This window comes from Melampsora larici-populina (assembly GCF_000204055.1).
Source record: "Melampsora larici-populina 98AG31 unplaced genomic scaffold MELLAscaffold_4, whole genome shotgun sequence".
Classification (NCBI taxonomy): Eukaryota; Fungi; Basidiomycota; class Pucciniomycetes; order Pucciniales; family Melampsoraceae; genus Melampsora; species Melampsora laricis-populina.
In genome coordinates, this window is record NW_006768768.1 from 2,515,652 (window position 1) to 2,542,530 (window position 26,879).

Consider the following 26,879-nt stretch of genomic DNA (forward strand, 5'->3'; position numbering starts at 1 on the left):
ACACTACTCAACCAAGCGCGGATCTCAACGAGCGTAGTAAAGCCCAGTCGACTTATTGGATTTCTTTCAAGGGGACCCGTGTCCTTTGAATTCCATTGTTGATCTAAAAGCCTCAGGCTCAGTTCAGATCTCAAGTATCCCTTGACAACCCCTCAGCGCACTAAGCCAGCTATGCAATCCGCGCGGCTCAAGCTGAGGTTGCCTTTGGGCACATATTCCTAAGTGTAATATCTGAGACTCGAGGTAGTAAAACTCGTGACTGTGTTCTTCGAATTCCATTGCTGATATAAAAGCCTCAGGGAATGGGTCTTTTTGGATCTGGATACTTTGTGTATCTGGTTCATGCTAAACGGCCGCAGAGGACAGGCTTGATTAGCATGAGTAATAAAGCCTGATAAAGAGAAAAGCACAACTTGAACAGAGAAGCTACATAAGAAAATAAGTACGAGTATTTTTATCACTGAAAATTCTTGATGAAAGAAAAGGAAATCAGGATAATGAACTAGATGAATTGGGAGATATTTTTGATTAAGGGAATGAGATCTTCCTATGCATCCAATTCTTCAATGGCATCAATTTATCATTTTAAGATGAGTAAGATATGAAATTTCGTCTAAGAAGAATGTATGTGATTGAGTGACCCGGTTACTTCATTATCCGATCCCGTTTCCCGATCCATTCTCATTCTTCAATACTTCGTACCGACTACCATTCAGATCCCAAGTATCCCTTGACTCAGCGCACTTGAGCCTCTCAGCTGTGCGCGAATCCGCCCGGCTCAAGCTGAGGTAAACGGCTACGCTGCTTGTGATCCCTACTCACCAATTGATCAAATAAGATCCTTCAAATTCAAATCGTGTTGCGGCCATATCTCTCAACCACCTTCAGACAATCGAAACGGCGAGGGCGTGCTATAATCCGTACTTATCGACTCTCATACATACTTACATCAAGAGACTGTACATCTCCTGAAACTTTTAAATCTTAGCTACTTCCACACCCCAAATGACCCCTCCGACTGAGGTTGTGTGTCGCTGTGCACGTTGTTTGATGTCAACTTACCGCCACAACGAAGGAAACCAACCAGGGCGAATTTGGCGACCGAAATCCGAGGCATACAAGCAACATCGAGCTGGACTCAAAAACGCTAGTGCATTGGAACGCACCCAACCAGCTAATCAGCATACTCACACTCATTCCGCCTTGAACGATCCAGGTCCAGATCAAAGTATGTCATCAAAGATATAGCGAGATGAATCGCATAGCTGACATCGGTTGTTAGGACGTTCGAGCACAGGGGTGCAACATGAGCCAACAAACAATCGCTCACATCTCGACATCACCCATTTTATCAGCTCCCTCCAACAATCCAATGACCGGTCTCCTAATCACTTTCAGCCCGCATGGGATGGGAATATCATGGACTCGAGTATGTAGGAATCTGAATTTTCTCAGAAACAATATGTATCGCTGACTCAGCTGTTATCATCAATCAATAGGTAAATACAGCATGAAATATTACGAGCAATTTGAACGCATGGAATCCGCGAACTTGATCTTAATAACCATGGTTGCCTGTCTACACCTCTTCGAACATATCAGTGTGGCGATAGCTACCCTATGTCTTCATGTGATTCAAATCGCCCTATCTATCTTGAATATGTCAGGTAAACATACCAGAGATTGGAGACCGGTCGACATCAGAACTGTAATTAGTGATATGAGGATTGAGCCAGAGATCAAGCGAACTTTCTGCTGCCCCAAATGCTTCCAACTCTATTATGACGACCACATTCCACAAAATTGCACCTACCGCTCCACTCGCCGAAGCCCCAAGTGTGGGGCGCCTTTGTTTCGAAAGGCCTCTGGGCGTAATGGCGTTGAAAAGTTGCATGCTACTCGACTGCTTTCTACTCTCTCGTTCACCGACTGGTTGGCTAGGTTTTTGAACAGGCCCGGAATTGAAGACTACCTTGCTTGCAACAAAAGTCCTAAGTCAACTTCAGTTATGGAAGACGTTTGGCATGGGTCAATGTGGAAATCTTTTCGCGGAATCGATGGCGAATCTTTCACAAGCTCACACAACAACCTGGTATTTTCCTTAAATGTGGATTGGTTCAATCCTCTTGGTAACAAAGCTGCTGGAAAGCAATTATCTATAGGAACAATTGCACTAGTCTGCCTGAATTTACCACCTCATATCAGATCAGCTCCAGAAAACATTTTCGTCGCAGGCCTGATTCCTGGACCCTCAGAACCCCGACTCACGGATATCAACAAAGTGCTGGCCCCACTGGTTTCCGAGCTCAAAGATCTGTGGACCGGCGTCAAATTGACTTCAACTTTCAACCATCCAAAGCAGGGCTGCATCATTCGTGTCATGCTGGGTCCAATCATATGTGACCTCCCAGCAATCAGGAAAGTGTTGGGAATGGCGGGCCACGCCTCCAAAAACCATTCATGCTCGATATGTCTAGTACAAAGCCATAATATGGATCTGCTTCATATCCCCAAAGAATTGTACCGATCTTTACGTGTTCTTCGCTCCCAATCTTTGGCGTGGAAGAATGCTGCGACCGTTGAAGACCGTGACGAAATCTTCAAGACTCATGGAGTACGATATTCGGTACTCTGGGAGCTACCCTATTTTAATCCACTGAAACACGCTGTAGTCGAGCCAATGCACAATATTTTCCTAGGTCTACTTCGGAACCACGCACTCAATATATTCGGCATGAAGACAAAACCCGACGGAAGCTCCAAGAAGACAGAAGGAAATTCAAACATCGAAGACGGTGGCAATTCCGCCGCGCACGACGATGACGAAATAGAGTACCAGAACCTAGAAGAGAACACGCAGACAAGTGATGATGATAGCGTGGATGAATCGAATTTGGACTTTGGAAGTTTAAACAGAGCAACATCAAAAGATGACCTTGATGTATTCTCTGGCACGGGAAGCAATGATTATCTTGATGATGAGACAGACTTATCGCTTGCATTTGAGAATATGGATCTTGATGGATTCAGCTGTAATACTAAACCTTACGACTTCAATAAACCGGATGAAATAGATGCAGATGATAATAGCGAAATGGAATCATCATCAGACGACCTTTCGGAGTTCGACGTGGAAGATGACGAGGAAGACTTTGGTCGTATCTTCAGTGATAAGGAGAATATGAACATACTCCGTAATGTGATACAACAGGTCCAACTCCCGACATGGATTGGTCGCGTGCCCAGAGGGATTGGAACAGCAGCAGGCGGCAAGTTGAAAGCAGACGAATGGGTTATACTTTTTCAGACGATGATCATCCCAGCGCTTATTTTGATATCCCACAACAAAAACACAGATCCATCCAATATCTTGACTCAAAAAGCTGTTGACAATGCCTTCCACCTTATCAGTGTTTTGAATATTGTGCGACAACTGGAGGTAACACATGATGATGTTAGATCATTGCAATATCATCTGAAAAGATATCGCCAGGGCCTATCGCAAATATACGGGTCCTTCCCAGTGCTTCCTAATCAGCACATGGCTCTCCACATGGCTCGCGTTATAAAGATGTTCGGCCCTGCGCCTCAGTGGACTGCATGGAACTTTGAAAGACTGAATGGCCTCTTGACACAGATCCCGAATAACAATCATCCCGGTGGGTTTGAATTCTCCACTCTCCATCATCCAGAAATCCTCAAAACTACCAAATTAACTGACCACCCACGCCATCCTTAAACTTACTGATGAGACTATAGACGACCGAGAACTCACCCTCCTAAAAAAATGGGCCACAGCTCAGAACCTGCGGTCCATTCTTCCGGTGTTGTGCAAAAGTCTTCCCAAGGAAGCATCAACTCTACTTCTGAAATTCTCAATGCCCAAACGTACATGGAGCAGTGTCTCGCGAAGTCTTCAAACATCAGACGGTGTAAATTCAAAGTATGCATACGACCCCCAGAAGCTTGAAGGTCTCAGCTACGAGTCTCAAGTCCGCCTTGCAAGTAGGATGAATGAAATCTACGAGGAACAGGTTGTTATAGCTACAAATGTTTACAAAATGAAAAAAAACAAACCAACATCATTCCTCTTTCTAGGTGGGTCAATCAGCTGAACTCTGTGGATCTTGATAATATTACATATACGATCAAACGCAAAAGTATCCCGAATAGCACAGTTCTATATCAGGTCAAGAAGACGAAACAGAAGACCGAAGTGGTTTGCGGACAGATTGAAGAAATCTTCACAACAATGATAAAGAAAGGTGAAAGTCACGACATTCAACTTTGGCTTGAAATCAACAGGTTTGATGACTTAATAGCTACGCATCAAAAGAAACATACGCTGAATGAATGGCCACATGCAAAGATGAGACTGGTGTATAAAAGGCAGAAAAAAGTAGATCTAATTCTAATTCATGAGCTCATGGGCCATGTCGCTTTGTGGGAGACCCCAAAGAACTGTTTTGGTATCAAGGAGCCGACTTTACTTGTCACTGACTTATCTAAAAAATCAATGACCGCTCATAATATTCTCCAACCAACTAGTAATGTATAAACTCCCGCCACAATTGAAGTCCATATGTCAGTTTTTGTGCCCAATTGAAACTAACAAGTATTTCGATAAGTGCAATAAACACGCCGTTGTATCTATGACTCCTTGAGCAACCGAGTCAAAGGTTGTTCTTCAATATTATCATGACCTCCAATCCAATGTCTGCAAAGAGAACGTCATGAAAGAAAAAGCGTAAAGTTTGCCTCAATTCACCTCGAACTGATCTTGATCTGGATTCGAATTGTAATCCACATTCTAATCCTGATCGATTCTGATTCAATTCTTGAAAAAGACCCTTATATAAATTCTTCATGGTTTCATATTCAAATCTCACAAAGACATCAAGGTGTGAATGAGTTTATTGACTTGGATGTTCAGTAAACCAACCGTCAATGATCATCGCTGTGACCCAAAGGATAAGCCATCAGCGGGAATGGGCAGGGGTTGTAGCCGAAAAGTTTCGAGGGCGCGGATTTTAGCCTCACGATGGAGTAAGCGAGTGAACTTGAATACTTCCCAGTACGACCTGCAAAGAAGGGTCAGCGTGCGCAAACCCAACATGAAGTACATTACTGAAGGTCCTATAATTTCGCTCTCTTTCCTTGTGTGTTTCTTTTTGTGTTTCTCTTTTTATTCATAATGTATTCAAACAATGCAAACTATGACTATTCAAATGTAAACATCACGATATGATTCTAAATCAAGTACACTGCCCATTAGCGTGAGTAGGTAACTTTGATCCATGGAAATGATCAAGATAAACACAGTGAAATGAATACCATAATAACGCAGTCACTTCAGGAACGTTGAGATATCAAAGAAATAATTCAAGTTATAGACAAACTATCCCATCCACAACAATGATTGAGCAAATAAAATTGAGACCCTCCAAACACTTGCAATACATAAGATTTGATATTTGTCAAATGGACAGTACATTGTCCATTCCTATTTTATAACATCATGTATGTATTATTTCATAAAGTATCTTCCTTCCCTTGCCTAGAGATATCTAGGTGAGGGAAGGTGTATAGCGGGAGTTAGGTCTCCCTTTCTTCGGATTGTTCATTGTTGAACTATCCTTTCGGGAGACCTGTTATTGGAGGAGGCTCTCCTGAGACGGTTAGTGGAGAGTTCTTCCTGTGGCAAGAACCCTCGTATGTCTCAGGGAAGAGCCCCCGTTTTTATATACAATTAATTTCTGAAGGGCGGGAGGCAGGTTAAAATTTTTGGTTAGTTATTTGTTTAGATTTATTGTTTAGATTTATAAAATGGTTAGAGGATTGGATTGAGAAATTGATGAGAAATGAAGTTAAGGAATCATATCGTTACTCTTTACATGGACAAGTCTTGCATTTCGTGCCTCGAGCAAGAGGCAAGAAACTGAAACAATACCAATTATCATATAATCAGCAAGCCAAGGCCGAAAGCCAGAAACAAAAGTTACAGCGCGTAAGAGGAGAAAGAAACGAAAAAGAAAAATATGAATTTCTATTTTTCAAATAGGTCTGCTTTAGTTTAATCTACATTAGATTCTGATTTGGATACGATTCCAAATCGGATGTCATTCCCTAACGGTCTTTCATAACAGGATAAATGTCAGCATAAATAAAGCGGCGATTAATTTGAGACAACATTCGCTTACCATGATTACGACTCATTGATCAAGTCGATCAAATTGTCAAGCTCCGCCATTATAATCATTTGGTCCCACTCTTTTTGCTCTTTCTTGATAGCCTTGCCCAAGCCAATGAGGGTGATCATTTCGGTAGGATCAAAATCTCCATATGTATCGATTTGCCGAAGAATATTCTTGATTATACACAACCACATTTGGTGTAACATGAACAGACGATCAATGAATCCTTGACAACCTGCTATTTGCTCTGGAGTCGGGCATAGAACAGGACGAGGCATGGTGATTTGCAAGATTGGGCGAGAAGATAAGTTATAAGAAGTTTGCAAGACTTGAAGATAAGTTATAAGAAGCGTCTTTTATCCAATAGATAAGGCAATTGAATATGAAACCTGCGAACAAGTGGAATATTGTGTTGGACAATGATGAACGTCGGACGGGGCAGTCTTTTTATGACTGTTCTGCCGCTTTATTTGTACGCTCGCTCCGTATGCGTTTTCCCGCAAGGAAAACACGAAATCATGAAACGTCATCAAAGTTAATTCAGAATATCTTTGATATTCCTTTCATCATTGAAATATTGGCCCGTAAAATGAATGAGAGATGACTTTATCGCAATACAATCCTCGCGATACAAATTTGGCCTCGCATTAAGATGGTATTGTTCTTATCGATTGTATTGTATCTTATGTTCCGCAGCGGGACAAGCGGATCAAGTCGGAGTTAACAACATGATATCACGAAGATCCAATGCGGGACAAGCGGAACAAGTCAGAGTCAACAACATGATATCACAAAGATATGAGGATTCAATGCCGCACAAGCGGATCAAGCGCGGTTCTTTACATGTTGAAAAAAGGGTTCTACATGAATCAAGAGTCGCATATATGGTGGTGGATTTCTAAAATCGATTCTCTTTCTTTCTAATCATTCATGATGAACACTGAAACCCGGCCCCGTCTGGCCGTATGTGACTTGAGGTTGTCGACAACCGAATCCTTCCTCTACCTTCCACCTTTAGATTGGGTACACCACAAGGCCAAAGAAATAAGAAAGAAGATGACTATCTAAATGGCGCAAAGATCAAAAGACAACACTATTCCTTTTACCGACTGAATGACCGCTGTGTTGATAGGCTAGTTTCATACGTCTGTAATTATGTCGATAGTGTGATATGCAATAATGCAAGCCTACACTTTTTGTAAAACAAGAAACCTTCCTCAATTATGACGGCCATTTCTAGTACTTCACTCGAGACTAAGGCCTTCGGTAATAGTGAGGAGTGGGGTTAAGCATGGCAGATGGAACCCCCACATCTCAAAAACCCTTCATGAGCGTATCTTCCACGCCGACGTGGAGGACAAAGAAACACGTAATATTGGACATTTCGATGATGGACGTTCTTATCCTGTTTGTCCGTACAACCTCAGGTCAAGACCTTGTTTGTGGTGCCCGCGGTTGCTCGTGGCCGTTTGTATTGCCAGTGGGGATGTCCCAAGCAGTCTTCTCATCAATTCTCCCGGTGGGTCTGAAAGGCGATCATGCTAACAAAAGGAAGAATCGCGGTGAGGACAAACAACCCTGCGATGTTCCTATTACCAGCTTCAACTGATAGATCTCTCCTTATTGGTTGAATACTTCACTCTCTTGCTCCAGAACTCCAGAATTTCAGCCGACAATGAAGACAAGATCAAGTAAATCTACCTCCACAATCCAAGAGTCTCACATGAATTCCCCTGTTGTAAAGGCGGAACCTTCAACTCCAAAAGAGGTCTTAGTATCTCGAAAAAGGCCATCCACCGGTACCAGCTATCAACCTGACAATGATGGTCATCAGCACGTAGGGAACCGACCCCGCTTATCCTCGCCCACTTCGAACTTTCAAGCTCGACTAGATCGCCTTCAAAAAAAGGTCGAGGATCTTGCTGACAGCGTCAAGGAATGTGCTGAGCAAGCAGAAGAGGTTAGTTGATGAGGACCGAGAATATATGCATCTGTTGACGATTTGGGATTGCCTCACCAGCTCGAAGTCGCTAGAACTGTTCTCGAAGAGAAACTTGTCGACGATGAGGAGAAATCGTCCAAATTAGCTACCAAACAAATTCAACGGGAGCTACGTAAGGAGATCATCCCTAACATCACCTCTCTGAATGAACAAGTGTGTTTCTACTTTATTGTGTGTTTTGCTATGACAAGGGAATTGACGTCTCCAAACCCCTCAAACCGATGTAATCTAGATCGCGACTCTCAAGGGTGATTTGAGCAACAGGCTGGATCTTGGTCGTCAGGTCAAGGAGGTGAGAGCGTTGGATCCTGATATGGTCTGTGGCTCTCAGAATTATGACTAATTTTCTACTTTTCCCGGGCTCCAGATTCAGGAACAGCTTCAAATACTCGAAGGTAGAATCGCACACGAACATGCACCCCCGGAGTTGTCCGCAAAGCAGATGGAAGAAATTTGTCAGGTGAGTGTTTTGTGTTCAATGAGCTTAGGGCAAGACTAATGTTCGGTTGTTTTAGTACATTAAACAGAAGATATCTTCATTGGCCAATGATAAAACCCTGAATGTCAAGCAATCCGCCACTCCAGCTGCTGGGAAAGTGTCCTTGGATATGGGTAAGGCTTGCGAGATAAGAGGTGCACTTCAAGATATGCACAAGACTTTTGATGAAATGATTCAGCATGTCTTGCAATCGGAGGAAGGAGGGCATGGTGTCAACAACTGAGCCCTTATCTTACTTTTTCTCAACATAGACAACCTGTGTTGAAGTGTATGGGTGTATGGGTGTCGCTGTGTTTGTTTGCTTGGTTGTGTTCCATGTTGTCTCACTATCAATCCCGGCTCAGTGTATGTTGAAATGTAAGTTTAAAAGTCTTCGACGAAGCTGAATCAATCGAATGCTCACGCTCAATGCGTCCATGTATCCACACCCCAATTCCAAATCCATGAGTCCACCATTCTATCATCCAAATGCGCCATGTTTTATGTCAACAGTGTCTCGTGTGATCTGTTGTACAAAGCTTTGCCCTTTATTCCTCCCATCCCTCTATTTTCATCCTCATCCCATCATCATTCACAGCATTTGTTATGCATGCACTTGAAGACCTTTTTCGAGATAATTGCGCCCCGAAATCTGTGCAAGGAAGTAGTTCATCGTCTCTTGGTGATCTTACATGTGGCTATCTACTTTTTGTTATCACTGGAAAGAGTGCGGTTTGGGATGATAACTTCGCGAATGTACCATTGAAGTGCAACATGAAGAGAACCCGCTCATGTCCTCATATTCAGGTGGTAAGGTCAGATTCCAAAGAACGGATGTTCACATTCTCTTTTGAACAATTCCACTTGAATCATGCTGGATCACTTGTGCTGATAATATACGCTTTTCCCAATGTTCCAAAAGTTTTTTTTGGATTTTATCGTTTTTTTACACTGTCAGCTCTAGTGAATAAACACATTGATGTCTGTCTTATTACCCCTGCGGTCCCTTTTCCGACCGTACATCCCACAATGGGGTTTTTTTATTCTCAATCCTTCCAAGTACGTGTCCTTTCATGAAGATTTGCGTTACTTTCCTGGGTAAGTCAAATGACAAAGTGGCATTACTGTCTGTTGTGCTTCCCTCATCTTCAAACTTGTTTAACTTGGTTCTCCACTTGAATCCAGGCACCCAATTTCGCTATCCTCATCCACCGTTAAAGACTACTCAATATCCATGGAGCCAGCAACAGTCGAGCACTACGACAGCCAGGATCTTATAGTGTTTAGGCCCAATAGAACAGTGTTCATGCGCGGGTTTTGTAGACTCCGGCCTTCCTCGTGAGATCAATTTGACGCATCAAAATTCCAATCTCTCTTTTTGATACTCTTGAAGTACGATTCACACATCCCACTGACTCTTTTTCCGTTTCCCCGGTCATCCAGCATCCAACAGGCTCCCCATCGATCTCAGGGCGTGACATTGGATTCCAGGACCGACATCGACGGAGTGCTAGAAATTATGCAGAAACATGTGAATACTTTAAGTGACGTGATTATTATGACCCCGGATGGAACTGGCTACCACGGTGGAGTGCAGATACCACGAAACCAATTGTGAGCCTGCTTTTTTGTTCCAAGGTAATCGCTAGCTCTCAACTGATGTAGTTACTCCGAAACAATCTAAGAACAATGGTCGATAATAAACCCAATCTCTTAGTCGATCAAATGGAACCTAGCATGAAGCCTAAGTTTGAAAACATGTCCATGCGAGAACTCGCGGAATGGCGGCTTGGAATCATGATTCAAACACCGGAAACTGCTGCTCAATTCAATCGTGTCTTTGACTTGAAACGTCATGAGGAAGGCTACAGCCATGCCACGTATCCCGTTCCTTTCGCGAGCGATATGTCCAATGACCTCGATGAGGCGATCATAAGCTTAGAGTACGACAATACATTTATACAACGTTGCCTCCGGTTGGCAGAAGAAGCAGCCGTCCGCGGCGAGACAGTCCTGGCCCCTACTTTATCCGAGCTGCACGGCGTTCGCTTAACGGAAGCTATTGATCCACCAACCTCTTCCGCCGCTGACGAACGGTTCATAAATGACGTCAAGCCCCGTATTGGGGTTTCGCAGACTGGCTGTTTGCAAACAATCAGTAAGAACTCTAATCTTTCTGCACATTTTTTAAATCGTCACGTAGTCAACGCCTTGGGCTTTGTTTGTAAAAATAGACTCCGACGAAAATGAAATGCGCAGCTCAACCAACATTTGAGTTGCTTGATAGAGACACCCGAGGATCCCCGAAAGCGTACAGCACATTCAACTCCAGGGTTCGATGGCCGAAAGAGTGATAGCTGAATATGTACCCACGACTCCGTGATGTAGCCACCTTGGAATGTATTTGTCAGACTATCATAACCCCGAGAGTTTCTTCACCCATCTGAATAGGGTCTTTCGTGAAATCCACGGGTTGTATTAATCATTTTTTCATATCCAGTGTAGACCTCACTGGTGAGACTAGTAGATTCAATGCAAGCCTTGTCAGTCCTACTAAGCCTCGCATCAGCGGAATAAATTCCATACTAGTTGAAAAATTATTACAAGTGCGCTAATCTGCTTCGAGCAAAAAGAAAGCACTCCGTGAATCCAAAACAAGGGTTACGGTTGCCGACAACCGCAGGCTTGCACAAGGTTCAAGACTGCAGCTCCCACACCATTGCTGCTTAGATTATCTCAGAATTCACGAGTAAAGAATGGTTTATTCCTTGTGTCGTAATTCTTTAGTAATTCTTTATCTCACAGGTGTTTTACTTGTGTGTAATATTATTACAAGACATAGGCAGCGTTGACATTCGTCATCAACATGTGACAGACCCGCGAAATTCGCACCGAACCGTCCGCGACGTCACGGTTGTCGACAACCGCAACCACTTTCGAAACCTGAGTTATCGCGAGACCTTTTTGCCATCACGTGAAAAGTATCTCTATCAAAACGACTTTCAACCCAAAAGTTTTCTCACTCTTCTTCGCTGTTCCGACGACCTCTCACGCTACTTTCTCAGCTACTTTGAATCACTTTCACCTGTCAGCGTTCTTTAGCCTCAATCTGACACTACTATATAAGTAAACCCCACCTCATAACCGGTCGTCAAATGTATGTTCTCCCTTGCTCAACTACCATTCAGCAATTATCCTCAACAACCACTAGCTGTGGTGAGTGGTGTTTGAGTAGTTTGTCTCGATCCATCACTAATGTTTTTCAATTCGACTCCATACTCAGATCCTTCTTTCGGACCGTTCGTGACTTCCTGGAAGAATTCACAAGCCACTTGTATTGGTTAGTGCCTTCGTACCTCTACTGTTCTCTTATCACTTTGTCTCATTCACTCGCGGAAAATAGGTTCAATTTTCCGTTGGATCATCGAAACGTAGGATGTTGCAGTTTTTTTCTCAGACTTGAGTTTAAGACTTCCGGTGCTTGCCGAATTCATCTCATTGATCCCCTCGCCTCACTCTATCACTGATCAAACATCACAACCATATTTTCTTGTGGCTACTTTTACCGCTAAGTTTGCGTTTACATTTCTAATACATTGTTTCATTGCTTCGAGGTGAAGGACGTCTTTCAAATTCCTGTTATACAGTTTCGTTATTTTGGCACAAGCATCAGCTGAGGTCAATATGTTTATTTCACATGTACTCCGTCCTTGGTAACAATGATCTGGCTGAAGTTGACCAAAGATATCACAAAAAAAATCAACATATTGACTACAAGACTTGATACACATAGGCCGACTGGCTCACACTAATCTCGCAAGCTTACTACCCTGGTCAGCTATGTTTGGTTATCGAGTCCCAGTTCCGGAAGCACGAGGTACGCTTGGATCTGCCAAAATCAAAAAGTCAGCTTTTGAACAAGTTTTCTACTCAAGGAGAAAGACCGACTATGATAAATCAGTGCATCCCAAAATTCCATGGTCTCCTTTTTCATCTTTTCGAACGCCGCTGACCGCCAGATATACCTTGTCAGGCATCCACCGGTGATAATGCAGATGGCCCAAGAGATACCTTCGGTCAGCCTCCCACAGAACCCATTCTTCGGTTGTAAACCAAGAGGTATCAAAACCCCTTCGATCGTGACGGAGCAGAACTGTGAGGCGAAGAGTGATGTTGCCTCGGGTATCTGGTCATGCCAGGCAAGTGATGAATAAAGCCTAATTGCTTCGATACATCTTGGAGCATTCTGCTTGAGAAGAACCAGCGGTCGGTAGAGATCAATCAAAGCTCGAACTACGTAAAGGGGGAGGATGTGGTCAAAGAGTCCGCCAAACGTTTGAAGATAAGAGAGTGCCATCGCGTCGGCCTTGGTGTGATTTTTTTCGAGAGTAAACAAGATGTAGTTGTGGCAGATGTTGGTCACTGAGATTTAGGAGGTCAGAGTAACGAGGTACAACTCTATATATATATCACTCAATCAGTGTCTGATATTCCCTTCTGTGTTTCATCCGCATCGACATCCGTAAGCCTAAGGATGCCTCATTTTCTTGAAAGGCATGTCTTTGCTCAGAGCTCAAAATTTATCAACATCCTCATTTCCTTCTGAATTTCTTCTACCCTTTGATCGTTGAGCCACTATTGCGTATCTGTTCAATGGGGCCTACTAATGATCTGATACTAATCAAAGCTCAACTGTACATGTTCAGCTGTTACAAGTGCATCAAGTTTTACTTCGCCGACTTCCACAAAGGCCATTATCCAACCGATCTATAAATGTACCTCAAAATCAAGCTTCAGGCGAGGACAATCTAGCACCACGATTTATTACTTCAGCTGCTATCTATCCCCTTATCATCGTTTCTTGCGCACAACATGACGTCCACACCCATATTCACAACCCCTACTTCCGCTGGAAAGCAGCCTGCTCAAGTGTTGGAAGAGCTCAGTGTGAGATAACTCAGCGTTACACTTCATCGCATCCTGTATTGACAACGTCATTGTATCATCCAGAAGCTCATGTCTGCTGTTCACAAGATTCAAGAGGAAAACTATTCGAGGCTCAGAAGTGACTTCAGTGACTTTGAAGTTAGTATTTCTTTGTCCTGAATGATGTTTCGGACGCATCCTGAATATTACCAATTGTTTGCCAACAGAAAAAAAACGACTTGACATTTTTGCAGCTCCGGGAGTATATCAAGAATGTCGAAGTTAGTGAAATCATATGCCTTCTTCGTTCCAAACGCTGACGAACTATTGCTATTTCCATACTCAACTCTTGGATATTCCTACGAGAACATTAGGGCATGGCAGATGATACTCAGGTACGATTGAATAGACATGAGCAGACTATTAACTTCGATGCTCATCATGCTACTTCTCCCAGGGCTCACAAATAGCAGAATCGTGCCGAGTAATACCTAGAGGAAACTTTCCTTCAGCATCTCAACTTAACAGCTTACAGGAAAGCATAGCTACCTTGAATTCACGACTCGATACCGAAACCAAAAGGATTGATGGATTTCATTCCGTCAGTTTCCTGCCATGTAGTATTTTGGATTGATCATTTACTAAGGATATGGTGCTTTATTTAATCAGGGGGGCGAAAAGCTTGAAGGTCAATTCCGTAGCCTTGATACTCGAACAGACTTACAAGTCCGGACTATGAATGAAGGATTTGCCAAGTTTGAATCTATCTGGCATGATAAACAAGAAGTAGAGATGACTAAATTTAGTAGTACGCTTGCCCAACTGGAAGCTCATCAAATGAAGGCTGTCAACCAAGAGGCACTGAACAAGGAATTATCAGAAATGAAAGCGTGCGATGAGACCCTGCGCAAAGCAATCATGTCAAATAACGAAGTAAGCCTCGTTCTTTCTAGAGATGCATCAAGTATTCTACGGTCCCGTATTCTACTAATTATACTGTTTTTTGGTATGCAGGCATGCATGGCATCTTTTCAAAAGGCCTTCAAAAAATTAGACGTCAGTGGCACCATATTAATTGAAGGAGGGACTTCATAGTACTAACCAGTGGTTGTCCCATACATTCGATCACATTCCGAGAATCCAACAGGTTCTTGAAGCAAATATTAGTACATCTGATAGAAGAACGTTGGATCTAAATGCCCTTTTCCAGCAACAAAATAATGATTTGAAATCCTGGTCAAAATGCTGGGAAGAGGCGAAGGCCAATTCAAGGATTGAGATTTCAGAAGTCATCGAAAAGTTGGAAAACATGAAGAAGCAAATTGCTGAATGTCTCGACGCTCACTCCTCAGAAAATGAACATTCAGACAGTCAAGATGGAGCGGTTTCCAAAGTAGGTCCCAAGCAAGAGATCTTCCTATCGTCTTGTGAGATTGAAACATCTGTTTTTTTAAGCAACTGGTGTTACAGGAAGCGCTTCTGGAACCGCTTCATCAAAAGATCGACGCTTTGGAGTCTTCAAGCAACCGCCACCAGGTGCGCATCCATACTTAAATTCTGCTCCGGTCTCGTGCTGACCTAATGCCGCTCGACTTGTAACACCCAATCAGTCCATTCAGAGCCTCGTAATTCCTAATTCCGTAAGTCATTTCATAACTTCTTCCATCCACCGGCGAATATTGACAATGGGCAATCATGATTAATACCGGATCGCAGGAAGAACTACTTGAACCCCTGCATCAAAAAATAAATGCTCTGGAGTCCTTAATAAGCAGCAACCAGGTGCGCATGCCCCAGGAGTCTATACTCAACTGTTGCGTAGCTTGCCTTCTCATTCATGCGATTCCACAGGCAAGACAAGCGGACTCTAGCCAGAGTCTCACAGTTTATAATGTGGTATGTTACTTACTGTCTTAAATTTGGTCAACATCACTCATGAGGAATCTGGTTACCACTGATCACAGGAAGCGCTTCTAGAACCGCTGCATCAAAAGATCAACGCTTTGGAGTCTTCAAGCAACCGCGACCAGGTGCGCACCCATACTTAGCTTTTGCCCGGTTAGCTTTCTTCTAATCTGATGTGGATCCACAGGACACACCAACTCAGTCTATTCAGAGCCTCGTAGTTTCTAATTCTGTAAGTTATTTCATAAATTCTTCTTCCATCCACCGGCCAATATTGACAATGGGCAATCATTATGACCACCGGATCACAGGAAGAACTGCTTGAACCCCTGCATCGAAAAATAAATGCCCTGGAGTCCTTAATAAGCTGCAACCAGGTGCGCATGAATCTCTAGCTTCTGCTCCGGTATCGTGCTGATCTAATGCCGCTCGACTTTTAACACCCAATCAGTCCATTCAGAGCCTCGTAATTCCTAATTCCGTAAGTTATTTCATAACTTTTTCTTCCATCCACCGGCGAATATTGACAATGGGCAATCATTATTACTACCGGATCACAGGAAGAACTACTTGAACCCCTGCATCAAAAAATAAATGCTCTGGAGTCCTTAATAAGCTGCAACCAGGTGCGCATGCCCCAGGAGTCTATACTCTACTCTTGCGTAGCTTCCCCTCTCATTTCATGCGGTTTTACAGGCAAGACAAGCGGACTCTAGCCAGAGCCTCACAGTTTATAATGTGGTATGTTACTTACTATCTTCATCGCAAAAATTGGTCAAGATCGCTCATGAGGAATCTGGTTACCACTGATCACAGGAAGCACTTCTAGAGCCGCTGCATCAAAAGATCAACGCTCTGGAGTCTTCAAGCAACCGCAACCAGGTGCGCATGAATTTTTGGCTTCTGCTCCGGTCTCGTTCTCACCTATTATAGCTCTTCAGGTAACACCCAATCAGTCTATTCAGAGCCTCGTGATACCTAATTCCGTAAGTCATTTCATAACTTCCTCTCCCATCCACCGGCGAATATTGACAATGGACAATCATTATTAATACCGGATCGCAGGAAGAACTCCTTGAACCACTGCATCAAAAAATGAACGCTCTGGAGTCCTTGATAAGCTGCAACCAGGTGCGCATGCCCAGGATTCTACTCAACCATTGTGTAGCTTCCCTTCTCATTCATGCGATTTTACAGGCAAGACAAGCGGAGTCTAGCCAGAGTCTCACAGTTTATAATGTGGTATGTCACTTACTATCTTCATCGCAAAAACGGTCCACATTGCTCATGAGGAATCTCTTTACTACTGATTACAGGAAGCGCTTCTGGAACCGCTGCATCAAAAGATCAACGCTCTGGAGTCTTCAAGCAACCGCAACCAGGTGCGCATCCATACTTAAATTCTGCTCCGGTCTCGTGCTGACCTAATGCCGCTCGACTTGTAACACCCAATCAGTCCATTCAGAGCCTCGTAATTCCTAATTCCGTAAGTCATTTCATAACTTCTTCTTCCATCCACTGGCGAATATTGACAATGGGCAATCATGATTAATACCGGATCGCAGGAAGAACTACTTGAACCCCTGCATCAAAAAATAAATGCTCTGGAGTCCTTAATAAGCTGCAACCAGGTGCGCATGCCCCAGGAGTCTATACTCAACTCTTGCGTAGCTTCCCTTCTCATTCATGCGATTCCACAGGCACGACAAGCGGACTCTAGCCAGAGCCTCACAGTTTATAATGTGGTATGTTACTTACTGTCTTAAATTTGGTCAACATCGCTAATGAGAAATCTTCTTACCACTGAATCACAGGAAGCGCTTCTTGAACCACTGCATCACAAGATCAGCTCGCTGGAGTCTTCAAGCAACCGCAACCAGGTGCGCCCCCATACTTAGCTTTTGCCCGGTTAGCTTTCTTCTAATCTGATGTGGAATCACAGGACACACCAACTCAGTCTATTCAGAGCCTCGTAGTTTCTAATTCCGTGAGTTATTTCATAACTTCTTCCTCCATACACCGGTGAATATTGACAATGGACAACCATTATTAATACCGGATCGCAGGAAGAACTCCTTGAACCACTGCGTCAAAAAATAAATGCTCTGGAGTCCTTGATAAGCTGCAACCAGGTGCGCATGCCCCAGGATTCTACTCAACTATTGTGTAGCTTCCCTTCTTATTCATGCGATTTCACAGGCAAGACAAGCGGACTCTAGCCAGAGTCTCACAGTTTATAATGTGGTATGTCACTTACTATCTTCATCACGAAAATTGGTCAACATTGCTCATGAGGAATCTCTTTACTTCTGATTACAGCAAGCACTTCTAGAACCGCTGCACCAAAAGATCAACGCTTTGGAGTCTTCAAGCAACCGCGACCAGGTGCGCACCCATACTTAGCTTTTGCCCGGTTAGCTTTCTTCTAATCTGATGTGGAATCACAGGACACACCAACTCAGTCCGGTCAGAGCCTCGCAGCTTCTAATTCCGTAAGTTATTTCATAACTTCTTCTTGCACGTGTTTCTGAATTCTATATACTTCAGAATGCCACAATAGGAACCGGAGGCTCAATGCAACATAACAATACAGAGTATCGTCACTCCAACTCCTCAAGTGACTCCCCATCTGGTGACTTAGTGATGAGATCACCAACATCAGACTCCAGTACCGAAACATGCGTCCCCACAAATCAGCCCACGAGGCGCCAACCAGTATGTCTGACCTGATAGTATAGACATGAGCTCCAAGCTGATAGCATCTATATCTGAATAGCAACGAGACCCAGCCGACGAAATTGAAAGAATGTCTTCCCAATCAAACTTCTCCGCAAATGTGAGTCATCAATCCTTGTTGGATGTTACACAAGAATGCAATCTGAGTCACTCGATGATCCAACAAGCAGCGTCACGACCTATCCTCTACTTCACAAGCCTCAAGCAGCTCCACCCATAGCTCTACCATCAACATGGGATACACAGGAGGGATGCCTCCGCGTGAAATCAATTCTTTGGAAGGTGTCACACGGGTGAGCAATCAGATTTTTGCAGGTTTGTTTGGGAGCAGAAAACTGACCAATGGTGAATGTGCATACCTCTTTGTTTGAAGGTTGGAAGTCATAATGCAATGCAATCTCCAGATCAGTCTTCGTCAAGGAACAATAACCCATATCAAACTCCTGGATTTAGTTCTCGTCGGAAGCCAGCAGGCGCACCTCCAAGGCGAAAGAAATTTATCAAACCAGTGGACATCAATCGAGTTGAAACTAGGCCAAGCATTAGGCAAGAGAGAGCAAGTATGGATGTCGAGCTAAAGGATGATGATCAAAACTTGGTGAGTGACTCTAGTATACAGCACATCAAGTATGTCGAACTCAATCATCCTGCATTGGACGCAGTCGAGAGCTTTGCACCATCATTTCCGACGTTTGGCCAATGTGACCAGGAGCAAACTCTCCTTTCCAAAGTCTCCGACACAGGCCAATCTGGACGCACTACCTGTCCTTCCTAATGGATCTTTACCACTTGGTACAGCTGCCCCTTGCATCATAACCAAGGCACAAGTGTCCCAAACCTGGGATGATGATGAAGACACCCCGGAAAACTTCTCCGACTATTGCATTAGGAGATTGAGACAGTATGGTCTCCCATTTGTGGGGTTGAGCTCTGCATCCGAGCGTGAGGTTCCACAGTCTTCAGAATGGAACCGCCGAACTTTGTATTTTTGCATAGACACATTTCACCACCTCTCAACTGTTTGCAAGGAGTATGAGAATTTCTTTCGACCAGGCAAGGAGGAAAGTGATACCGCAAGGATGGAAGTGCTGCTTAGGACTCACTTTGATTATCGAATATCAAACAAACGATCGCACTCGAAAAAAGCTCATGCCATACCAGATCACCAACAATACAATCGCCGGAGGGGGCGGTGTACCCGAGTGCGTTCTTTGTACTACCCCTCTCCCTTCAACAAATGTCACCAGACTGAGCATTTCTTTGTACTTTAGTTGGCTCTGCGCCGGTTGGAGACTTGCGACGCCTTCCCTAGCCTCACGCCATACCGAGGATTGTTCGAGGATGAACGCTTATGCTCAAGTGATGAATCGGACGACGAAAATGTTCTTGAAGAAGATCGAGTCCGACACATTCCCATTTACCGTTCTCATTTAGGAACCGTGCTGGTTGAGCATGTCGATGAAATGTACAGGCAACTCCGGAATAACGAATGCCCGAAGAGATCTGGAAGGAAACCGGCAAAGCGTATAAGATCAAAAACAAAGCCGGCAGAAGACTCACCCAGGTGGCCAGTGGGTTTACCTTCAGATTGTGTGGACGAGTTATTCATGATGCGCATCGGACCGCAGGCAGTTCAAGCCCTCAAGTTGAGGGACCCAATCTTGAAAAATCTTCCTATGCATTGAACTGCTCAAACGTACAATGCATGTCATTTTACAATAAATCCAAAGCGTCGAGCTGAAAATGATGACTTGTCCCAAACTATGCAAACCCCTCAAAATCTATAGCTTTTCGCTTTCATTGGATTCTGCGTTGTAGGCGTCAAAAGTCATGATCTATCCAAAAATTTTACTGCCAATTCTTGATACTTTTGTAATTTCTCATTTTCATTTCAATTATCATTAAATCAAGAACTCCATTGCATGGCATCATTTCATGCTGTGACATCATTCATCGAAATTGTTTCTTACCACTATTTTCTACGTAGAAGATACTAATACTAAGATATATAACTCAGGTAACAGAAGTTATTCTCTCGTGCCTGCTTGAGCGTGTTTCATCTGAACAGAATTTATCCCAGTCTCATAGTATTCCATTCACAAAGTCATTGTTTACGGAAAAGACCCGGTATGCCATAGTGATACCACACGCTAGATAGGTTAACACTACATGTGGATTTGTATGATAATGGCTTTAACTGCGATTAAATTTATACCACTCCATTCCCTTTTACCCAACTTGCATCCTCCTCGGGAAAATGATGAATCCGTTGCATCATGTCATTGTCTTTCTGCTGTTTTGTTTTGTCTGTCTCAGTGGATGACTAGTTGACCCCCTCTCCTTGTCACTGTTTATAGCCTGTTTCTCCCCATGGCTATCGATTTGTAAATTCAGAGGAATTTATCTTTGTTGTATTAAGACATAGAATGCAAATAACTAGGTTGATACAAGATCGGTTGGAAAGGGGCCTTTGTCAGCATCTTGTGTCAATGGCGAATGTCCTTTGTTGTTTTCTTGTGCTTTTTCTGCTAATCCCTCATGACAATAATCCTTAATCTTTTCTATTCTTGTAAAGTGACTGATAACATATACATGGTCCTGGTTTGAGAGACGCATCTCCCCGACTATCAAAGTTTCTACTCCAATAACAATATCATTCCGCTGGTATGTGTCCTCTTTCTCCTTGGTCTGATCTGTATGCTCATGAAGATTATTCCGCACATATAGCCTCATGTTCCCACCTTTCCAGGCCCAGATATCGGACGACCTCTCTCCTGACGACGGTCTTCTTCCCGAGTTGCAAGCCTTGGCCATTCAAAATCGACCATCAATATTAACCTTAGCACAAGACAATGCGCCGGAGCGTGTCAGCTCCTTTGACGTGTGGATAGCAAGATGTCTCCATCACGATTTCTACTGTACTGCCTATGATCAACTTCTCGCTCGTCATATAGAGGAGTACAGATACTTAAATACTCAAGAGCTTGACAAATTATACGATGCAATCATCACCAAACAAGACGAGCTCAAGGATGTATATATCAGCCTCAGCGACGTGCAAAACGTGGTCCAATACGCGCGTATGCTGTTGCGCTCCCTTGATCCCGAGGTCAGCTGTCACCGTAGACTGTTCAAGAGGCAGCTCAAGCGCTCACGCAATAGATACAAGGAATTGAAGTACATCGCGGGATGTTATAACAAGCGTGTCGGTCGACTTTGGGCAGTCTTGTCTGAGGAGACGTGAGTTACACCTCCGATCATCTTCCTCGTACAAAGCGCTGACTTGTTTAATCCACCTTGTTTTTTGATTTTTGCCTTCTCAAAACAGCAAGCGCACCTGTGACTTCAGGGATGCTGAAGCTGGACGATCTTGAGGGTGGTCACGGGGACGTTGGAACTAAGGTGAACAGGATAACGTCACTTTATGTAGATTAGACTACCTGTAGACAAACCCGTATTTTCTTTTTGGATTCCATCGTTTTCATGCTTGCTATGCTCCACCATACATGATGTGGCGATTCATACATGTTATGCCATCTTTGTACCAGTGGATATGTGTTTTGTTCGTGAGCGAACGTTACAAAGTTTCCTTTTAGTCGATCAAGTTCTCAGTTATGGCTTTGTAATATATATATATATATATATAGTGATAGTGATTGATACACGATACTACACAACAATGATCTCAAACACTTGAACGAGAAAATATCAACTTTCAGGATTGAAAGTGGAATGAAAGGCATTTTTGAACTTGAAAATGATAAGCTACGGAGAAAACCTTTTAACGAAAGATCTTCGTTGTACGAAGATTCAAGAATTGTTCAAGCCAACGTACAAAAACCATTTTTGGTTCTCCTTCATATACTTTGTGTCAGTTTTATAACTCCGAGAGGAGGAATTGCTCGAATTTCATGTCCAAAAGTGATTTTCGAAGGTGAAGTTGAGGAGATACGGGAAAAAGTTAATAATGAAAAATGTCCACCCTACGAAGGAGCATATAACCTAACGTACAATCATCAATATCCCTTCATCTGCATAGACTTCGTGTACGTTTTGCACCTGAGAGGAAAGTGTGTTTCGACGTTGAAGATGACGAGTTATGAGACCAGCTTTGGTCGATCCAAAGCCATTTGATCGTAGTTCTTGCATCTTCTGAAGTTGCCATTGCCATCGCGTCATCAATTGCAAATCACCTACCTGAGCTTCGGTTTTCAAAAAGACCTCCTTGATTTCAAAATCCCACCGAAGAGATAAATCGGCAATCCTGGTCAATTCGTTGTGAAGGACGCCTTTAACAAGAGATACCTTGGCGCGTAATGAAGCAGAACTGAGTATATCATGTTGTAAGAATGGTTGAACTGATTCAGGGAGGATGTCCGACTGCGAAAGAGGTTCCAAGATGTTCCAGAGACGGTCAAAATGATAGAATAGGAAACCGTGATACATATATTTTGCAGGGTAAATTTTATTGACAGCAGAAGTTGCATGACAAGATGACAGGTCACAGATGGCAAAACGGATGGGAACCAAGTACATAATTATGTACATATAACTTATAAGTGGTTATTCAAGTCTATTGAAGTTTCAAGACGAAGCCTCTGTGGGTTTACGGGTCACGATAGAGTTATGGGGCTTCGCGGGGCTTTGTCCCATTTGAATTTTTCATGATTTACCCAACATACCGGTTATTTCAGAATCAGTTGTTCATCATTAATTAATTGAATTCCCACTTCATCAACTTGCCTTATCTAGTTACTTTGCATAAAAAAAACTTCGACTATCAATCAATGTGTGTGACCCCTGCTTTTGTTCAACTACCATCTCAACAACTTCTAACAACTTATTGACTAAAGCCTACCAAAGCGCCAAAATTACCGCCTATCAGTGAGTGATCATTCCATATTTCGCTAAATTTTCGGAAATATGCCGCAATTACTCATGCAGTTGTCTACAATTCCTTGGATCGTTCAGTAATCATCCCCGGTCTGCTCAGCTCCTTTCTGGATCGCTTCTAGTGTTCAATCTCATCGGGTCAACCATACTCGAACTGAATCTTGTACATCAAACGAGTCATCCACTATTGTCACACCACAACCATGTCGACGCTATATCCTTGCGATTCGCCTCTCAAGATTCAATGCTATCTGTATGACCTGGAAGAGGTTTTTGAAGTGGTAGACATATGGTTGAAGAGTACGCCCATGACATATCCCCTGCACTCAGCCCTAAAATCTGTCTGGAATATAGTTAACAATGAACTTCAGGGTATGTCAAGTGTTGTAGTTGCTTCTTTGCCCTTCCATTTTCATCCACCATAGGATCGTTGTGAGCCATGCTGATCAATTTTTATTTGTCCAAATAGCCATCAGAAATCACCTGTTACCATCCGGGCTCATCAGTACCTCAGCCCTGGACATGTATTCTCATTCGAACTATAAGGAAAGATCATACCCAGACCTGAATGGGACGATGGACCAAGACCTGCAACACGTCAAGAATCGCAATCGGAAGCGTGGATGGACACCTCATGAGGATGATCGTGCGATTGCCAGCATTCCTCGCCGCTCTCCGCGTCTGTCTAAATCCATCAAAAATCCCGTCGGCGTCACTAAAGTTGTATTTCAGTCTCCTCTTCGCATCTTCAAAACAAAAAGGCACAGGACGGCTTCGCCTCGAGACGTCTCTCCCTCTAGTCGAACCAACGAAAGTAAAGACCTGGAACATACGACAATGTCGTCAACGGTAGAGTCCGACCTTCCCAAGTCACATTCGCGAGTTATCTCAACCGAAATGGCTTCCGTGATTAAGGAGATCCACAGACTTGACGCTGTCCCTTCATCCATCCCGATCGGTTTAGCTTCAGACTACATAGCTTCGAAGATACAATTTCCTTGTCAATTTCCGCCCCCCACTGATTACGCCAAAGGCGCGCTATGGGAGCTTATTGATAGTGAATTCCTTAACGTGATGGGTGCTGATGTATTGGAGCGAGGCGACTTACGCCGCGGAAAATTTGGCACTCTAGGCATTGTAGAGTGGATTTTGGACGCACGCGAACATACCGGTTGGGACGAGATATGTGAGGACATGATTTCAGGAAAGCTGGAAACCTTGCGCGATAAGCTCGCCGAGGCGTTAGTCCAGTTCGAAAGTGTTTCTTCGCACACTCCTACATCAGACTTGCCTGCACATTCTACAACCACGTCGGTCGGGCGTGAATCATCTCCGACTTATCTGAAAGATCTACACAAGTGCCACTTCGGAAACAGCAAATCGAAGTGGATGGACACTGTTATGGTTAGTGACTTCTCGTCGTCAGATGAAGTTCAATCATCATCCCACCCTTCCAACAAGTTCCAACCCGATGGTAGCCCCATCAACCGCCTTCAAATAGACTCGACCGCATACACCAGTACAACCAGATTGCCTGCTGCACATCCAATGGCAAGAAGTCCAACTCCTCCTTCGGATGTCGAATCAGACAAAGCACAACCTCAAGCCCCTGCACCAACACCAAACCAAACGATCTCTAAATGTCAACTCGCTGAAATCCGAAAGTACAATACACTCCACACGGCCAGAGGCGCAACTCAATCAACTCCAGAAAGTCAAATAAAACCCCCAAACACGAGCTGCGCAACTCATAGACAACAACTTTTAATCGAAGGACCACGGTACCCAACTGACATGAATCAATCCATAGCATCAGGTGATGTCATGGTCTCCTTCCTTCGTCGAAAGATCCTGTTTAAACATAGCTCACATATCCATTTCTTTGATAGGTCAAACAATTACCTCATCCCACCATTTCAGAACCTGTTCTCAACCGCGACCGCTTGCCAAAGGTTCTCTGTGGGTACACAAAATCGACATATACCAAAGTATATCCGTCGAAAAGAACAACATGCAGTCAGCTGAACTCTTGGAGATCCATAAGGCCACACAGGTTTTATTGGAGAGTTTGATACGAGGGTCAACTACCAACTTTGACCCCGGCGAAGCACTGTCCCAGCCTGTTACGTTCAGCACCTCGGGACAACCCAGCATCTGACCGTGGTGCGAAAGACCAGAGAGTTGGTGTACTTCACTGCACTCCTCAAATCTATCATACTGACAACCTTTATCATACTTTAGATCGGGCACTTTTCACTCCTGGTCTGGAAACCCTTTGGTTCGATCCCAAGATATTCGATTTCGAAGCCATTGGCAATTCCGACCCTCCAGATTCACTCCCCACACATGAGCGTTATCTTTGGAACACACTTAAAATGTTTCATATGCCTAGTGCCACTTTAATTGAACGTGGAATGCACTACGTCTTGGCGTCACTTGTATTGATTGGATCTGATGCCGAGCAGCCGCGTTACTCTCCCGAACTTCCCGACATTTCGCCTCTATCTGCAGGAGCTCGTAGTGCTTATTCGTGCTGGCACCACTACAAGACCCTTTCATGTTGGAATAGTCACGACGTCATTACCTGAACATCGCTGTATTCCATTATCTTTCTCACGATTGATGTGCTTACCATCTTCCTTCACATCTCATCATTTGTAGACCATCTAGTGTTTCTCATCTGATCCTCTGATCAATGATCAGTGATCGCTATTTCTCATCGGATCAATCTACTTGTGTTCTCTTTCTACTAAGCTATTACATAAAGCTTACGTATCAAACTTTGTATATAGACTTCCTAGAGCCACACCAGGAAAGGGCTTTTCTCCTCACCCTTTCCGCATTTCACTCGTGTGCTCTAGGTAGGTCTATCTTTGTTTTCTTTTGTCTTTTTCTTATGTTTGTGTTGTCTCATGAAATACTAAGGCTATCACCCTTTCCGCATTTCACTCGTGTGCTCTAGTCCATCGCAACAGGTTATGAGACCCATTCTCTACCAACTGCTCTAAATTTTTTTCGAAAAACTCTATCTCGACTATTGCGCCGCTTTTCTCAAGGGTCCCTGGTTATCTTTTCAGATCTCCATTGTATTTAAACTTAAATCTCCAAATATTATATTCCATCAGAACCTTAAACCCATCTCTTCATCTCGTGTGATCACATCTCTCGTCGCTCAATCTGGATCTTCCTGTTCTGTACACTGTTGTCATCTACCCGCCAACATCCTCGAGCATTTATCCTCCAAATTATCCTCCGACTAGTTCAATTTTATATCCTAATCCAACAACACTTCCATTCATCGCATCTACATCTCCGGTCGTTATGGATTCGTCAACTAGCGGAGATGATCGTACCTCCACCAGGATGTCGGGTATCACTGCTTTGAAAGCACCCGGGCCTGATTCCAATTACCTGGATTGGGAGTTTGCCGTCGAACTCTATCTCATCGACGCTAAACTTACCTACGTGCTCCAAGAGGGCGATAAGAAAGCCAAGGTTGCTTCTTTCGACGCCGATAACGCGCGCGTTTGTTCCCTCATCAGTCGGGCTGTAGAAGACATCAACTATCAGTACATTAAACCTCATCGACGCGACGCATTTGCCATGTGGAAAGCTTTGAAGCTTGCACATGAAGACTCGACCTCAGGAGGCCGAATGCTCATCTTGAATGCGCTCATCACGTCGAAGATGTCCGATAGCGATTTAGATGCGCACTTACTCAACATGAACCGATTGTTGAGAAGCT

The 26,879-nt window shown here is 43.7% G+C and overlaps 4 protein-coding genes across 4 annotated transcripts; all 4 read left to right on the forward strand.

Moving 5' to 3' along the window:
• Positions 1–2,734: 2,734 nt before the first annotated feature.
• Positions 2,735–3,739, forward strand: MELLADRAFT_60069 (uncharacterized protein; the record flags this gene model as incomplete). Its single annotated transcript, XM_007405586.1, has 1 exon — positions 2,735–3,739. One exon carries the CDS (start codon positions 2,735–2,737, stop codon positions 3,737–3,739), a length of 1,005 nt encoding a protein of 334 aa, XP_007405648.1.
• Positions 3,740–7,917: 4,178 nt separating this feature from the next.
• Positions 7,918–10,924, forward strand: MELLADRAFT_102933 (uncharacterized protein; the record flags this gene model as incomplete). Its single annotated transcript, XM_007405587.1, has 9 exons — positions 7,918–8,154; positions 8,215–8,349; positions 8,429–8,488; positions 8,564–8,656; positions 8,712–8,906; positions 8,947–9,052; positions 9,273–9,489; positions 10,118–10,288; positions 10,360–10,924. 9 exons carry the CDS (start codon positions 7,918–7,920, stop codon positions 10,922–10,924), a joined length of 1,779 nt encoding a protein of 592 aa, XP_007405649.1.
• Positions 10,925–20,972: 10,048 nt separating this feature from the next.
• On the forward strand, positions 20,973–21,615 carry MELLADRAFT_102935 (uncharacterized protein; the record flags this gene model as incomplete). The annotated part of the gene is made up of 2 exons (XM_007405588.1): positions 20,973–21,481; positions 21,570–21,615. The coding sequence occupies 2 exons, from the start codon at positions 20,973–20,975 to the stop codon at positions 21,613–21,615; spliced, it is 555 nt and encodes a 184-aa protein (XP_007405650.1).
• Positions 21,616–23,337: 1,722 nt separating this feature from the next.
• Positions 23,338–25,159, forward strand: MELLADRAFT_60074 (uncharacterized protein; the record flags this gene model as incomplete). Its single annotated transcript, XM_007405589.1, has 2 exons — positions 23,338–23,506; positions 23,604–25,159. The coding sequence occupies 2 exons, from the start codon at positions 23,338–23,340 to the stop codon at positions 25,157–25,159; spliced, it is 1,725 nt and encodes a 574-aa protein (XP_007405651.1).
• Between the last annotated feature and the right edge of the window lie 1,720 nt (positions 25,160–26,879).